Here is a 16,146-nt window from a genome sequence, read left to right as displayed (position 1 = left end):
CTTCATGATACACACTTCATGGATCAGAATGTCAACTAAAAATAAACGTTCTCGCCTGGTTTAATGGTAAGACTTTACCATTCAATTTGAGCAATTCATTTTTCAACATCCAATCCAACCAAGGAAGGCAGAACAAGGGAAAAACAGGCAGTTCTTCTGTTTGAGAATCTATCAGCTTAAGTGAGCATTATTTTATCACCATTACTTTCATCATAACGTACTCAGTTTTTGAAAGCTCAAGCTTCAAATGTTCTTCAATTGTCTAAGTAAAAACCCACATATTTAACTATAATTGCATAGGTTTTTAATAATTGTACATGCCATTCATTTCTGATATTTTATTTCAGTTTTACAACACAGACATGCTAGTTAACTTTAATCAAATAATATTAAAAAATCAATTAAAACAAATTAAAATACTAAAAAAACAATAGTCCAAGAAAAAACTTCCTGTTATTTGGAATCAAAACATAAACCTCAAGAATTTTTTCCTGAATAAACATGTATATGTAAATAATATATATGTGTATATATGTGGCTTAAACTGACGTACTGTTTCCACATCTCTCTTTCAACACTGAAAAAAAGTTTTGTTATATTTGAAACACAGTTTAATTGCATTGGCCACTTCATTTAGGAATAACAAAGAAAAACAAACAGCTTTAACATATATTTGAGCTTCTGAGAAAAATTAACTTTCCAGAAACAAGCAGTAATGTTGAAGTACAAAATATGATGTGTACATAGCATATTCTACACTGTGGAGAGCATGCCTCTACATTGTTGGCTGTACTACTCCTACAACACTTCAAATGCACCAATAAATAAAATGCATGCGCATGCACTGAATAGCAACTTAAATCTCATTCACAGTACCAACAGATATCAATCATGGCAGATGATGTGTAAACTCTTTTGAACACCATAAATAAGCCAAACAAATACTCAGCCAAGCGCTTCGGTAACTGAAATTTAAAACTGAAGTCATTTCTTGAGCCAAAAGTTGCAGTACTTGTTCACAGTTGGAGAAGTTCTCTCTTTTTCTTTTTAAAGGGATTAAAGTTTGTCTTGCTTGATATATTTGATCGATCTAACCCAATTTTCAAAATTTAGTACAGACAAGACAGAAACGTTCCTTGTGTTCCACATATGCTCTCTTGGACACATGATAACACCAGGGAACCATGTGGTAAGACTGCATATAAATTTTCCCTAGCAGAGCTAGGCATTCTTGCTCCAGTTGAAAGGCTCATATTTTCAGCACAGAAAGGCTTCAGTGACTGCAAACACACACACAAAGTATGCAGGAATAAATTCAGAAGACAAATAATCAACATGGTTTGTGTATTGCTGGGAATACACAAACTAAGCCATTAAATGCATAAAAAGCCACTCATTAGGGAAAAGTCAGTGTTTTTACTTACTATGACCAATAGCCCATTACGTATGCAACTGTGCATGTATAAAAGTGTTAAAGCATTGTTTAATTCTTCATTAATATTATGATACAATTCTGTTTGCATTTTAATGTTTGAAGTGATAGCTACTGGTTTTCTAAGTTAAGGCATACCAGAAGCTGCAATTCAGCCTACTGTCTGTCTGCAATCTGACAAGAACTCCCAACTAAATTTTATTTCCTCTGGAGATAAACCTACACTTATGAAGTAAGATTCCAGAGAACAGACTTTATTAAAACCATTATAGAGTTGAGAATAACTTCATCTTAAAATAATTATTTTAATAAATGGTCTTAGTTTTAGCAGGGCTGTTTACTGAAAAAGATAAGTATGTTTACAACAATATATGGCAAAGCAAGAGCTGTCACAGGTATTTCAGGGAAAAGGGAGAAAGAAAGGAACATAAAGAAAAAACACAGAAGCAGCAAGGAAAGCAGGTTCTGAGGTTCTGGGCTTGTGAAGTTCTTCATTAATCTGCTCTGTAATTACATATTTAAATCTATAAAGGTGGTTGTAACACCCGCAACCCTGTGGCTGTTAAGCATTTTCGAGGACTGCCTCAAGCCATATAACCAATACCTGTCACATGCAGATCATGCTCTCATTTGCTTTTTCCCAGAGGAAGAACAGAAAGTATAGTGGTTTGTTGTTGCTTTTGCTTTTTTCCAAATACTAAAATATCACGTTTCTAACATGTTCATATTAGCTTATAAATAACATTTTGATTGGTTGCTTAGCTTCAATTCTATCCCTAAACTATGGAAATTCCTGAAGAAAAAACATTCAGAAGTTAAACACAGTTTACTCAAAGTAAGATTTGAAATGCAAGAGTTAAAGACCAGTCCCAGTAAAACTGACTACACAGATGTGGTTGACCTTCTGACAGAAAGTTCAGATTCATCTGAGGAGAAATGTAGGAGAAAATCTGGTATCTACAAGATATATCTGGTCCACATCTGTTATCTTCCGCTATTAAGAATTTCATCAGTGTTATTTATTGCACATAACAGAGTAAAGCATACTCTAACCTTTACCATGCAACTTTTACTATGTAGTATCTTCCCAGCACCAATATTGGTTGGTGCAATATTAAAACTGTACAATCTAAGTGAGAAACTGACCTGGACATTCCAAAGCCACTTCTGTTTAACTGGTTTCCCAGACTTTCAAAGACCAACATTGAGACTGAAACTGTAAGTTGTTTGTTTTTTTTTTTAAATCACCAATCCCCCCTTAAGTGTGCTTCTGTTACTTTCAAACAAATAATAATAAAAACTCTACCAATTCCCATTCAATCTGAAACAAAAAAACTAACTAGAATAATACATCTCTTAATTTATTTTATATATTTATTCAAATACATTAGTTCATATACACATTTCTTATACACCACCTTGATTGACTTATCCATGTCACTGTAGCACAGAGAATTGAGAGAGATTTTAAAGGGCCTCCAAACAGGATTCAAGTTGTTCTTAATAACCTGTAAGAATAAAAGACAGAATAGTACAGTTCACTAGAGAGGAAAGCAGGGATTCAAAATTGGTCATACCTTCACATCTTGATTGTTCTAAGCAAAACTGTTGACTAATGCTGCTGTCAATCACTTCCTGAAGCTCAAAGCCTAACACATAGGATATAAACAAAACATTCCCAAAATGCAATTTCATTGCCCAAAAGATATCTTTCCAAAAGGAACTTCCAACTTTATTTTTCAGACTGCACAGTAATCTACTATACCATTCAGCTACCACCCTGCAAAAATTACCATTTCTTTATATCTACAAATATGCTGACATTGTTCAAGTAATTTTAAAAATATAGTGTTTTTTGTTGTTTTTTTTTTTAAACACACGCAATTACCAAAAACGGGAAATGTTTACACTGGAATTTCTGAATACAGCAGTGTTCTGGAGATTACTTTTCTCTTCAGCCAGTGTTTATTCTGAAATGCCACTTATGGAAATATTCCCTCAAGAAATTCATGGTATAGTTAAGTAAAAATAGCGCATGATGATAAAAGAACACCTTACTGCACACAGTCTCTCAAGCTGAAAGCTAAACAAATATGCCACTGAAAGATCTTCAAAATTTGTCAACTGGAGAGTACCCATAATAGAAATACCCAATAGTGATTTTATAAAGCAAAAGAAATCAAACGCAACAAGTAATATTTAATAATATCTAATAATAGCAATATTTATGCTTCCAGCACTGGTGCATAGAGAAAAATACCTATTTTGAAAACAGTAGATAATACAAATAAACGAACATAAGTAAACAAACACACACATGGTTTTCAAACTCTAACAAAGAGCCAGTCCTAGGTTGGAACTGTAAATTCTGGATTTATTATTTATTCATTATTTAAATTGAAGATGAAAAAATCCTCACGGTAAAGATACTTCTCATGCAGCTGAAACACCCTGTGAGGGAAAATATTTTTATAAGTCTCACAATAAAAAGACTTGTGCTTCTTCAGAATCTGTCTCTCAAAATGAAAATGAATGCACCCCTTCCAATGTGCATACCTCCTAAGTTTTGACTAGGGCCTGAGCTTACACAAAATGTTACAGTGGAACATTTTGAACCCGCTCCTGCCAGTTGCTGCCATGGAACCTGCCTACCTCCTGTCTGGAAGGCTGCTGCTGCTGCTTGAGTGCATTTTCCCCTCACTCTGCATTATCCTTGGCATGCCCTTGCTATGCAAGCATCCAGTATAATTGCTTTAATTAGTAAACAGTTCAGCTAGGTGACACTGACATAAAGGCAACACGGTCACAGGAATGCCTGAATTCTACCCTCAGAACAACAGTTAAATCTGTCTGCATTCAGTACCTTTTTAAAGCATTTGTCTTCTAGATTACAGAAAGTTATTTTTTTCTGTCATTTAAAATAGGATGGCATTAAAAACAAAACCAGAGTACAGTAATCTTTCTGTCATATAAGAAAGTCAAGCTGACATGATTTCTAACCCACCTGCATGTCAGCTACCAGACCACTCTCTCTTCTGGTTGTAAGGTGCTGTACCTCTAATGCTGTGACATACTGGAAATCAAATTACCTCAGCCTCTAGGTTGTTGACAAAAAATATCCTACCTCTGTTCTGTGAACCATCACCCAGTTTCCATCTCCAGTTTGCTTGTGGAATTCCAGATAAGGATCTGACTTCCCAAAAAAATCCTGTATTTAAATAACATGTAATTATCCCAGAACAGCCTGTGGCATGAATGTGATTAAACACTAGTTAAAACGCACTTAGGTTAACAAAAGGTAAACTAAATATTCAGGGAACAAATACTTTAGATGAAGAAATGCACTTCTTATTATATTTATCAGATATAATTTATCATATTTTTTTTTACCACCTGTGAAAGAGAAATAACAGGGGATGCATTTCAATTTATCTAAGATAAAGTTCAAGAAAATTAATACTTACAGTAGTACTATGATATAAGTACATTAAGAATTTGATCCAATTCAAAAATATCATTAAATTGATGGATTAAAATTCAGTCAACATTAGCTTTACTGAATTAAAATAAAGTTTTAAATTACTTTTAATTTAAAAATAATTAATTTAAAAATAATTTTTATGAAGCTAAATATTAAAATTATATTAATTTTTTGTTTTAAGAAGTTTTTCTAAATACAATCATTTTAACCAAAATACTTAACATAACAGATTTATAGACTAAGTGTACTTATTCTTTTTTACCATTTTTAGAGCACTAACTGGTAAACAGTTACACAAATATTCAAGCCAATGAATATATCAGAACTCCATTATCTTTGCAATTAAACATAAAGACTTACAATTCAATGGAAGAGTGCTGTTTACAGAATATCCCTACTATATACTCATCTAATTTAGAAATGTATCAAAATTCATTTGAACATAGTCAATGAAGTTACTCTGAAGCTATCTTCCCTCATTTTTTTTTTAGCATTTGCAAAATCTTAATGGATGTAATCACGTCAGCAAAAACTAAGACTGAGCATCTTGATGTTCTGTCTTCTGACAAAATTGATTCTGCTGCTTTACCAAAGAAACAGCAGTCACTTAAATACCTTATTGTCCAGTTTTCTTGCTTCTACTTCAAATAGAACCACTCTGTTATCCTTCACTTCTTCTGCTGTAATCTAGGTTAAAAAAAAAATACATATATGTTTTGTATTCAGAAATTATATTGTCTCATAGTGCTCACAATACTCCTATGACAGTTCCATTTCAAAAGGTCACGTTTGCTCAGAAATGAGCCAGTAAAAAACGGGGGGCAAAGGGAGTGATAATTTGTTTAGATATCAGGATTAACCGCAATGATGACACTGACAGTTAAAGACACTGCCCTAACAGCAGTGCATCAGATGCTTTACTGTAGCCCGAATTATCTGAATGGATGCAGTGAGTCTTACAATCACAGAAGCTGGGCAACCCTCCTTTTGGATGACAAAAGAGTATTTCTGGAGAAGAAAATACTACACATTCTTCATAGAATTGTACGAGACCCACTGTGTTAAAGCTACAGAATAAATAAATAAAACAAAACAATACTTAAGTATAATTGCTGAAGTGAGTTACTGTCTTACCGTAATACTTCCTTTTCCAGCAGGTCTGCCATTTTTAAGTACTAATGGTTTTGTTATCGTCTTGCTAGAAACTATCTGCCAAGATAAAATTTGAGTGTCAAGGATTATTAGATCAATTTAATAGATTTTCAAATGAATGTAATGAAATAGTGAGGTATGTATGTTTTTCATAACCACCATTCAAGCACATGCAAGTCACACTTCACAGCTTCACTAAACACATTTATGAACACAACGTGTCTGTCATGCAAACAAGCATCACTTCTTCCCCTATAGTGTTTCTAGTAGACTTTATTTTAGCCTTTTTGGGTAATGGTTTCTCAGAAGTGTTTCTATTCATTCTACTTGTATTTCTTTACTTTAAGAATGAATTATTAAATTGTTAATGAATTTCATTTCATAATGCTTGTCTTTATAATGAACTTGAAAAAAACGACACTTAGACAATTGGGCACAGGGAGATAAATCCCAAGAAGACTCTCTTGAAAAGAAATGCCTTTGAAGGATCTTTTAAGATTAAAAAAAACCTTCCTAATTGCAGTAACATTAACAGTAAAATTTGAGAAGGAAATGGGAATGAAATCAATAATAAGTAGAACCAGAATCACTGTGTGCCTTAAATGAAGAGCAAATTAAGATTAATATGGCCTTTGTGTACACTCACATGTTGCTATACACCAATTCTCTTTTTCAGGGCATAAAAATATGAATTTGAGTATTATACTAAGTAATATAAATTACTATATTGGGCTCACTGATAGTCCACTTACTTTCAGATAGCAATCCAGTCATCATTCTAAAGCACATTTTAAGGCAGCATCTCAAAATCTTTTGCAAATAAAAGTATTACTGAACTGAGACTTGGGGGGAAAAAGAGGGAACTTATTAAACATGAGAGTAACCCAACTAAAAAAAGAACACAGTAATTAATAAATTTAAGATAAAAGTGGTTAATGGTTTGCTTTAATTTATATTTTCTTAATTATAAGGGAAATAATCTGCATACTTACTTGCCCCAGTGTACATTCAAATTCTCCTAGGAAGTCATCATCACTCAGATCAAAGGTTTTGTTATCAATGTCATATACTCCAAACTTAAGTTTCTGAACAAGCTCAAAATAGTAATCAATTAGGAATTTCTTTGAAAACTTTGGGCTCAAGGAATTCTTAATTCTTTCTGTGCGATCAACCTGCAGAGAGAAAGATACCACTTTACACAAAATTTCACCAACCAACTACGAGAAGCACCAAAATCAAGTAACATTGCTAAGGGCTTTCAGAAGTGCTTCATAGTATAAAGTCGCATCTTTCAACAAACTTTTCATCAAATACAACAAACAGCAATGGATTTTGTAACACACTGTGGTAAGTCAGATATACATAAAGTCCTGTTTTTCTTTGCTCCCTGTAAGGAGTATCTTATCTACTCGCAGAAAAGAACATAACATAATATAATATAAAAATTGCATATTGTCAAATCAAGGATGAGACCATAGTTTTGGAGTGCAGTATTTAAGCACTTGGAAGGGTTGTCTGTCTGTCTTGGCTGGGGAAAACAGTGGTAAAATAGACCAGGTAAGTATTTATTAGAAAGCAATTATTAGTGTGCTATTTGCACTCCTATTATAAACATAACCTAATGAGAAGTGTTCAAAGGTGCGAGCATATACTTAAAATATTTTAATGATGTTTTATGCTCCAGTGTTTTAAAAGGTTCAACAAGCTAGACTGTTTTTAACAGATTCGTGAGAGCAATCATATTTTACCTCATACCACTGCTGACCACTTGTATTCTGGAGAAGCACACACAGAGGGTCTGACTTGGAACCAACATCTTTATCCAAGAGATTGGTGCATGCAATAGTCAGCTCCACCTTTGTCACACACTGCGCCGCCATTTGTTAAGCTAGAAAACAATAGAAATCATTATTTTTTAAATGGATTAAAAAGCAAATACTGTGATTGTCACAATGCATTAATTCTATGATTGATCATTAGAAACATTTGCTTGTCAGGAGCATAATTTAAGGCATTAAATACCATTTTAAAAATTTATGAGGTACCAAGATTACAGCATTACCACCATATTCTTGGCTTTGCCATACTGGGATAAAACTTCATTTCAAAGTCTGCAATAAGAAACAAGATTAAGTTTCTTAGAATGCTTGAGGAACCAAATGCAAAACAGGATATGCCACAAAGCACAGTGGTTTGGACTGCTGACAATAAAATTTCACATACTCTAAATCTCATCTTGTAAAACCCACATGAATGCCAGTATCTCATAATGTGGATACTAATAATAATTCAATGAATTAGAAAAAAAAATATTAAATACTCCCCCAAACAAATCTTTGTAACAACATGCTGAAGTGATAAGCACGGCAGGATTGGAAAAGGAGTTTAAACAGGGAACAAGAGCAAGCAATCTTGCTTAGCAGATCTTTAAGAACAACGACAACTTTAATAACAAGGATAGAAAATTTTGAAATCAAGTAACAACTAAGAATAAGGAGGAAGCATTCTTCCTGGAGGTTCAGTTAAAAAAAAAAAATGAAAGCTTTCTCACGTTTCCGTTGAAGTTTCTCAATAATTCTCTACTGGAACTGCAAAAACTATATGAGCAGATACAAACAAACATCTTCATTACCAATTATGAAGCCCAATGTGGCCTAACAATAATTTGCAATCTAAACTAGGTCTGACCAACAGATATTGTCTATATTATGAAACTCTTGATTTTACTCTTCAAGAGTTACAGTTCAACATTTCTAGCATCTCCCTGGAGGGTAAGCCTTGATTCAGAAACTAAAAATTCCCCCTCTGTCCACAATCAGATTGTCTTTGAAGTTCCTAAGCCTCTTTAGCTTCAGGTTTTTCTTTTGTACAGCAAGTCCACAGTCCAGACATGGCATCCCTCTGGGTTAACTTATCGTGAAAATGCACAGAATAAGGAAGGAAAAGCACCTGCTTCCATCTAGCCAGTTTACTTACATCATTTACAGTACAGTGCACCTGAAACTGTGCTCAGCCCTTTTCCTTTCACTACATTTATATGACTCTTAGTGAAAAAGAACTTATTTTTTTACATACAAAAAGGGAAACGATGATGATGGAAAAGAGGACCAATGAATTGAAAACGGGAGAAAGAAAACAATGTAGTCTGAGGGAGCTTTCCTGAGGCTTCTTGTGTTCCACTGGGGCACACTTTGTATATTGCCTCTCCATCTCTGCTTTGCTGCCTTAGAGATGGATGGACCCTTTAGGGACCACTACCAACTGAAGTAAACACATAAACTGTAAAGGAACCACTCAAACATTCACTCATATACACTACTTCTAAGAAGCACATCAGACTTATGGAAATCCTCCTGCACCCCCCAAACACCTACATGTGATTCCATCTGAGCAGCTCGAACTCCCAAGACTACGAAGTTTCACACATTGTCCTTGAGGAAAAAAAAAAAAAAAAAAAAGCAAAGCTCTGAGTTCCAACCATAGAGGACAGTTTTTAAATTGATGTTTCCTAGGCTTAGAAAGCATACTTTTAAAAAGCTGTCAGCCCCTTTTTTCCTGCTTCTTTTTATACTGGTATTTTCCATTCCCTATTGCTTTCCTGGCTGCCAGACAGAGCTCATTAACAGTTAGTGGCTTTGCCCAGTGCAAAGCAGAGCGTGACTCCTTACTGGCTGTTTCCAGAAAAACAATCTTCTGCTGACAGAACGATGCTCTAACACCCACTGATGCTACAGCAGCAGGTAGAAAGGGTTTTCATGAGATGTAACAGAATTCACACTTGAACTGAGACCTACTTCTAAAAAATTCACTATTTTCTTGCCCTAACTTCACTGAGACTCCTTAACCTGGATTTTGGGAAAGGACCCTTAACTGAAGACATGTGGCTAAGTAATCTTTCCATAATCACTTGTAAATGGACAGCACTCGATCAACCTAAAAACCTGGTCAGATTTTTCTTCTTAGCCTGTGCACGCACGTCCCAGTTCTCTCGTGCCACAAGCACTTTCTCACATGAATACTTTGATTTTGTGACTTCCTCTCCTCCTCTGCATGTCACTGTCTCCCCACTATGCACATAGTGTGGGAACAGAACAGATTCAGCAAAAGAGGCACGGTGCAAAAAGCATCCTTTAACATACAGAGAGGGTAAGGATTAAAATGCCTGCTTCCCAGTCCTGAAATATGTGTTCTTGTTCAAGACCTAGTAATTGTGTCCACAGTAGCTAAAAGACAGCTTCTAACAAGAATGTGTTTACCTGAGCAGAGGACACTCAACTTGAAACCTAGAAATAAAAACTTCCCAAATCCCGAGTTTTAGTCTTTTCGCTTCCCAGTTTCACAAGATGCAAAATGAAAATAACACGTCACTTTCCTCAGAGATTTTGAGAATATTAGAAATCATTATTTTTATAACTGAAGAGGTCTGTAACATTTTAACGTATTTCAAGAAATAATTCTGCTATTTGAAAAAGACAACATGATTGTCCATAATAATGTAAGGCTCATATATTTCATAGTAAATAGCTGTATACAACCTGATGTTTAGGTAACATTATAAACACTAAACGTTAATAATATACACACTGGTGAGGAAGAAGTCCTATCTCATTAACCCAAAACAGTATTTACACTAGTGAAAACATGCAGAAAATAAACAATTTCCTTGCAACACTGCAGTCAGTGCATAGCTTGCAAAGGGTACTCATGCTCTGCATGCCTACATGAACCAGGAGTCTTTTAACCAGTAGCAGCTGTTAGAGCTCTGCACACGCTGTGTGAATCCTCGTAATCCCGTGCTGCATAAGAGCAAGAATATCTCTGCTCCACCCAATTCTCCTCGTGTCTGAAAGCCTGTGTTAGGTGAAAACTTCCAGAACAGGTTCGGGTGGGGGGATTCCCAAGAGGACAAATACCTTCGTGGAAGGGAGTCACTGCCACTTAAGCGCTGTCTTTTTGAAAACCTGTTGGGACACAGAGTCTGGCAAATTGCAGTCTCTTCAGGATGGTGGAAAGAAGGAATCACAGCTGCAGTAATGTATTATTACTTCTCGAAATGCCATTCCACAACAAACTACCAGATCTAGTAGGCAAGCCAGATGCAAAATATTTCAAACACATGACTAGATTACTTGCAGATTTGGGATACTGGAATAACTTTACACAAAGTGATGAAACTGTTTGGGATCTGGTAAGATGAGCCTTGACTGCCAGTAAGTTACATCACATAACAATACACTTATTTATGCAATTAGCTGTTATGAAAGTAACTCCCCATCAGCCAAATATAACCCAAACCTCAGCCTTTCTCAAACTATCAGCCATTTGTCCTCCAGGTAGGATATGGCATGAAACAAGATAAAAGCTTACTGGGATGGGGCCAGTTGACAGTGACAAGACAGTCCTTTCTATTGGCATAGATTTTGTGACCACAGGAGTGTAAGCAGGCTCTTAAAAACCACTGATAATGCTGGATGAGGGGAGACTGAACTACTAAACAATTCAGCAGAGCTTGCGACATCCAGACTCTGAACTGCAGCAGTGTACAGTCACAAGGGAGATGCTGATTCCTGACCCTACAAAAAGCCTAGGGCATTCAAGAGCATGATTAGCTCAACTAAATATATTGCAGGTATTTCTGCTTGGGCTGTCATTATCAAAGCAAAACAGCAAGTCAAGGACTAGCCTTGTCTTGCAGTTCCACTGATCATGATGTTCCCTGAATTCCCCCAGGGATTCTAATGAAGACAAGCGGTGTCCGCCAAATGACCCAGTTCCTTTTGAACAGGAACTGTAAGCAGGGCATTCCACCTGGAAAGCAACAGCTCTCTTATCAGGATCATCTTCTAACAGAGCACTTGGGTACTCTCAGACTGCAGCAATCACATCAATGCTGCAATACCTACCAGAGGAGAGCACAGACTTGCCCAAGTGCTACTTCCAGGGCAGTGCAGTGTTGAGGTGTGTTCCTTACAGCAGGTGCTATCCAATCTGATAAGCAGAAATACCTAACTACAGCAAGGCAAAAGGACTAATGAAGTGAGCACTGCTCTAGCTGGGTTTGGCTTTGCTGACTTTAGTCACAAGTCTCAAACCTGTTCTGATGTGAACAAGCTGTTGCTAGCAGAGCACTTCCTAGTTGCTGTGAACTACTAATGACAGCAGACAAAAGCTCTATATTTTGTTGCTACAGTGCCCAGACAGACACAGAAAAAAAAAAAAGGGGGAGACATTTCAGAACTTGTTAATAAAGCCTGTTCCTGTTCACTGACACTTCTAGGCACTACAACAGTTAAGCATTTTACATAAGCTGTGTGTTAGACTGAAAAACATCTTATGAAAGTAGTACTCTGATTCTCCTTGGATTATTAAGCATTTCCCATAAGCTTGGGCAGACAATAACATGGAAATTAATTATACAGGCATATTGTATAAATTAGTCTTGAATGAACCCTAATCTGAAATAATGAATATGTAGCTTTACTGCCCTGAACATGCAGTATATGCAATTATTCAGTCTCCGTACTTTCAGATAGGACTAGGATGCCATCTCCTGCAAATATATATATATATATATATATATATATATGTATTTTGCGGTGAAGATCCCTAGGCCTGTATTCCTTGGAACCTCTTCTATTGCATCTCTCACCAAGCAACAACAGCACTTCCTGCAACAGCCCTTCACAAGGAGGGTTCCAACAAAGAGGCAGCACAAAGATGAACAAAATAAGAATGCAATGAAAACAACCTGTGAGACAACATCTGCCTGAGAAAGGTAACCTTCTCAATCCGTAATCAGAGTGGTCCTGACATCTTTTTGTAACTGTTGCATGTGCAAAGAACACAGAACAACATATTCCCAGAAAAAGCCACAACTGCTGCAAGAAACTGACAATGAAACTGTGACAAATACAGATGCTTTTACCCCCAGAGGGGGCCAACAGAATTATGATCTCCAATCATACTAGAACACGTAATGCACAGATGTGTATTTCAAATAAAGTCAATTCAACCCTTCAATTCTTAAAGAAACAAACCACCTCGTGCCATTTCATGAAGTTAGAAAGGCTAAGACCATTTCATAACCTAATTTCAGCACTGCATTTGAACATTTGAGGCTTCTCTAAAAATCGTACCGCAAATCTGAATTTCCACTGCTGCTTTCTTTTCTTTACAGACAACACTGCTGATAAAACTCTTCTGCTGCATTAGTTGATGGTCTGACAAGTTGAATAATAGAAGCAGATCAAAAGAATCTCACCTCAACTTGAATCATTCACCAAGTATTCTAGGAGTCGCACAAAACCTTGAGTGTAAATTCTGTCTTCCTCACACACATCACTTCGGATGCACGGAGGAACTATCTCATTCTTAATTGAACAAATGAGATTATGCTGATAAAACCACAGTGACCACACTGCTCATTTTTTTCTCTGCATAATCTCCAGTTAAATAAGAGCTAGTATTAAGGAATCTGAGGCATGAGTGAAATACTGTTTTCTCTATGAGCAATGAATCATCTATTTATAAAAGATTCATCATAATCAGGTAGCTCAAATATTTATCCACTGGATTGGTAGCACACTGGTGTAACAAGTCAGGCAACTATTTGTAGGTGGCTCCTAAATATAAAAATCTATCTTTAAGTTATATTCATCATGCTGCCTAAGGTTCTCTAAGAAAAATCAATAGAAACACTACACCACACTGGTCCAACACATCATTTACTATCTCAGTACAAGAAACAGCACTAACTTCAAACTGCCATTCAGAGAATTATACCTTACATGGTATATATTTCAAATCCTCCTGTGGGACAACCAACAGCTCTCTGGTCTTGTCTTTCAATTCTGTATCGTACCACCTACTTGCACTCTGTATTCATTATCCCTGGGAGGTATCACACATGCCTGCTCTGCATATTCCTAGGGAGTAGCTCTGAACACACTAAGACAGCAAATATACTGCTTCCTGGAACCATTAGATTACTGCACACATGCTACTCACCTACCATCAGGACGTGCTGATAACCCTCCTGGATGTGAGAAGTACCAGAAGACAGTTGCCACCAACCACAACTAGCAACTATTTCATCTTTCTCCTAACCATGCCTTGCACAGAGCAGTGAGTTCACACGTGCACCAGATCCAGCCACAGGATAAGAAGGATCTACAGCATATTCTTTCAACCACAGAAGAAAGTATGGTCTAAATCACTATTCCACTATTATCACTATCCAAAAGACTGTTCTGTCAAGACTAACAGAAATTAAGACTCTGCAAGCCAGCACCAAAACCCCTACATTCAGAAATCTTTCAGTCGTCGAGGAACGTCACTCTTAAATCCCTGAGCAAAAGAATCACGTATAAAGTACAATTAAACACCAAATGAGGAAAGTAAACATACAACATGTAGATGAGAATTTAAAAAAAAAAAAGTTCCTTTGATTGTTTTAACAAGCCATACCACAATGTCAAACGTGATGCTGGAAGTGGCTGTTAACCTTAGCCCAACTGACCAAGAGAAATAACTCTGTTGGGTTTAGAAGGAACTAATGCTCACTGATACTAACTTGATCATGTATTACTTATATTGGAAGTCATCCTGTGTCTAAAAAAATTAACAAAATTAATAAGGAAAGGAAAAAAAAATATCTAAACATGTAACTTTTTCTTTAAATAATGGGTGTTTCTTAAAGGAAACTGTGGTAATGACAGCATTTACCTTACTCTAGAGCAGAACCGAGAAAAAACTCCACCCCAGGTAACAACATTAAGCTAACTCAGCTGTGGAGTTGAGACTTAGCATTAGCTAAGTTATGCCACATTTACACCTAGAAGATGGGTCTTTGTGTTGTCTCTACTAAACAGCTACCATGGCTTACCTCTAGCCTTAAGGGCATTTGCCTTTAACAACTCAATTAAAAATAGTCTAACAGTCACATGTAACTGATTTGTACTGATTAATTCTTATATATTTAACACAAACATGCATACTGGAAAAACAGCATTCTCCCTAACATTAAAACAGGTAAATAGACTTCTGTTTGGTTCTTCTAGCTCCTTTACACATCTTTTTACTTTACTTTACTTTTTATTCTTCCAATGAATAACGCTTATATGGAGCTCTGCCTACTCTGAAAAAAGAAGTTATCTCTGTGACTACGTAAACTGGGAAAATAAGATCTGTATGTGTGATTTAAGTTAACAATTTAAAACCTTAACTGAAAAAAAAAAAACACCTAGGAGTAAGTCTGACAGCAATCACTTGCATTAAACACGCTTTGTTGTATGACCATTAAAATATCCTGAACTTTTTGAGACATAGAACTCCAAAGAAAATGAATGCAAGATGAAGTTTTGGAGGCAAGAGGGTGTATGTTAGCTTGAGGACTCTTAATGCCCTTTGACTATGTGACAGTAGCGGCAGAAGCAGAGAGTTTCACAGTTTAGTTTTGTCCTAATGTAGAAGTAAACCGACCAGCAGCACGCCTGCTAAGGCGAGCCTCACACGTCACGCAGCAGCAGGGCGGAAAAATAAGCCCCAAACACTTGAACAACAATAACTCTGCGGGAACCGGACGCCTTGTTTGTAGCCGTTTACTTCAAGGAAAGCCGATAACTCCTGCCAGTCTCCTCTCCGAGGGGCGAAGGCAGGTTTCTGAGCACCCCACACCGGCACCCAGCCCTCACAAGCTCAGGCGGGCGGCACCCACGGGGCTCCGCTCTCCGGGGCAGGCGGCTGAGCGCTCGCAGGAGGCTGCTCCGGGGCCGCTCTCCCGCGGCAGGAGCACAGCAGCAGCCACCCACGGGGCCGTTTCACAACAGCCCTCCGTTACCTGAGCCACCGCCTGTGCCCGGGGAGCGGAACCCTGCCCGGAGGGGCCCCACCCGGGCGGCAGCGCGGCGCCCGAGCCCGTTCCCTAGCGGAGCAGCCGCGACCCCCTCCCCGCCTCCAGCCCCTCACCTGCGGCAGCGCACGGCGGCTCCCTCACCCCGAGGCGGCTCCGCCACGCCCGCACCGAGCGGCCCCGCTCCGCCCTGAGGGTACCGAGGCAGAGCATGCGCGGCTCCCCCCGGCG

At 37.3% G+C, this 16,146-nt stretch overlaps 1 protein-coding gene across 1 annotated transcript in view; it reads right to left on the bottom strand.

The window, feature by feature from the left end:
* CPNE3 (copine 3) overlaps window positions 1-16,143 on the bottom strand; it is a 31,336-nt gene extending 15,193 nt beyond the window's left edge. The window contains exons 1-7 of the mRNA XM_084306798.1: window positions 16,032-16,143; window positions 7,814-7,953; window positions 7,058-7,237; window positions 6,048-6,122; window positions 5,529-5,600; window positions 4,557-4,640; window positions 2,851-2,940 (exon numbers count right to left, since the gene is read on the bottom strand). Coding sequence (XP_084162924.1) covers window positions 2,851-2,940; window positions 4,557-4,640; window positions 5,529-5,600; window positions 6,048-6,122; window positions 7,058-7,237; window positions 7,814-7,945 — 633 coding nt within the window. The 5' untranslated portion in view covers window positions 7,946-7,953; window positions 16,032-16,143. The remainder of the gene's footprint in view (window positions 1-2,850; window positions 2,941-4,556; window positions 4,641-5,528; window positions 5,601-6,047; window positions 6,123-7,057; window positions 7,238-7,813; window positions 7,954-16,031) is intronic.
* Window positions 16,144-16,146: the final 3 nt, after the last annotated feature.

The sequence above is a fragment of the Netta rufina genome (genome assembly GCF_964035555.1).
Source record: "Netta rufina genome assembly, chromosome: 2".
Classification (NCBI taxonomy): Eukaryota; Metazoa; Chordata; class Aves; order Anseriformes; family Anatidae; genus Netta; species Netta rufina.
The sequence above is the reverse complement of the archived record's forward strand: the minus strand, read 5'-3'. Positions and strand labels throughout refer to the sequence as shown.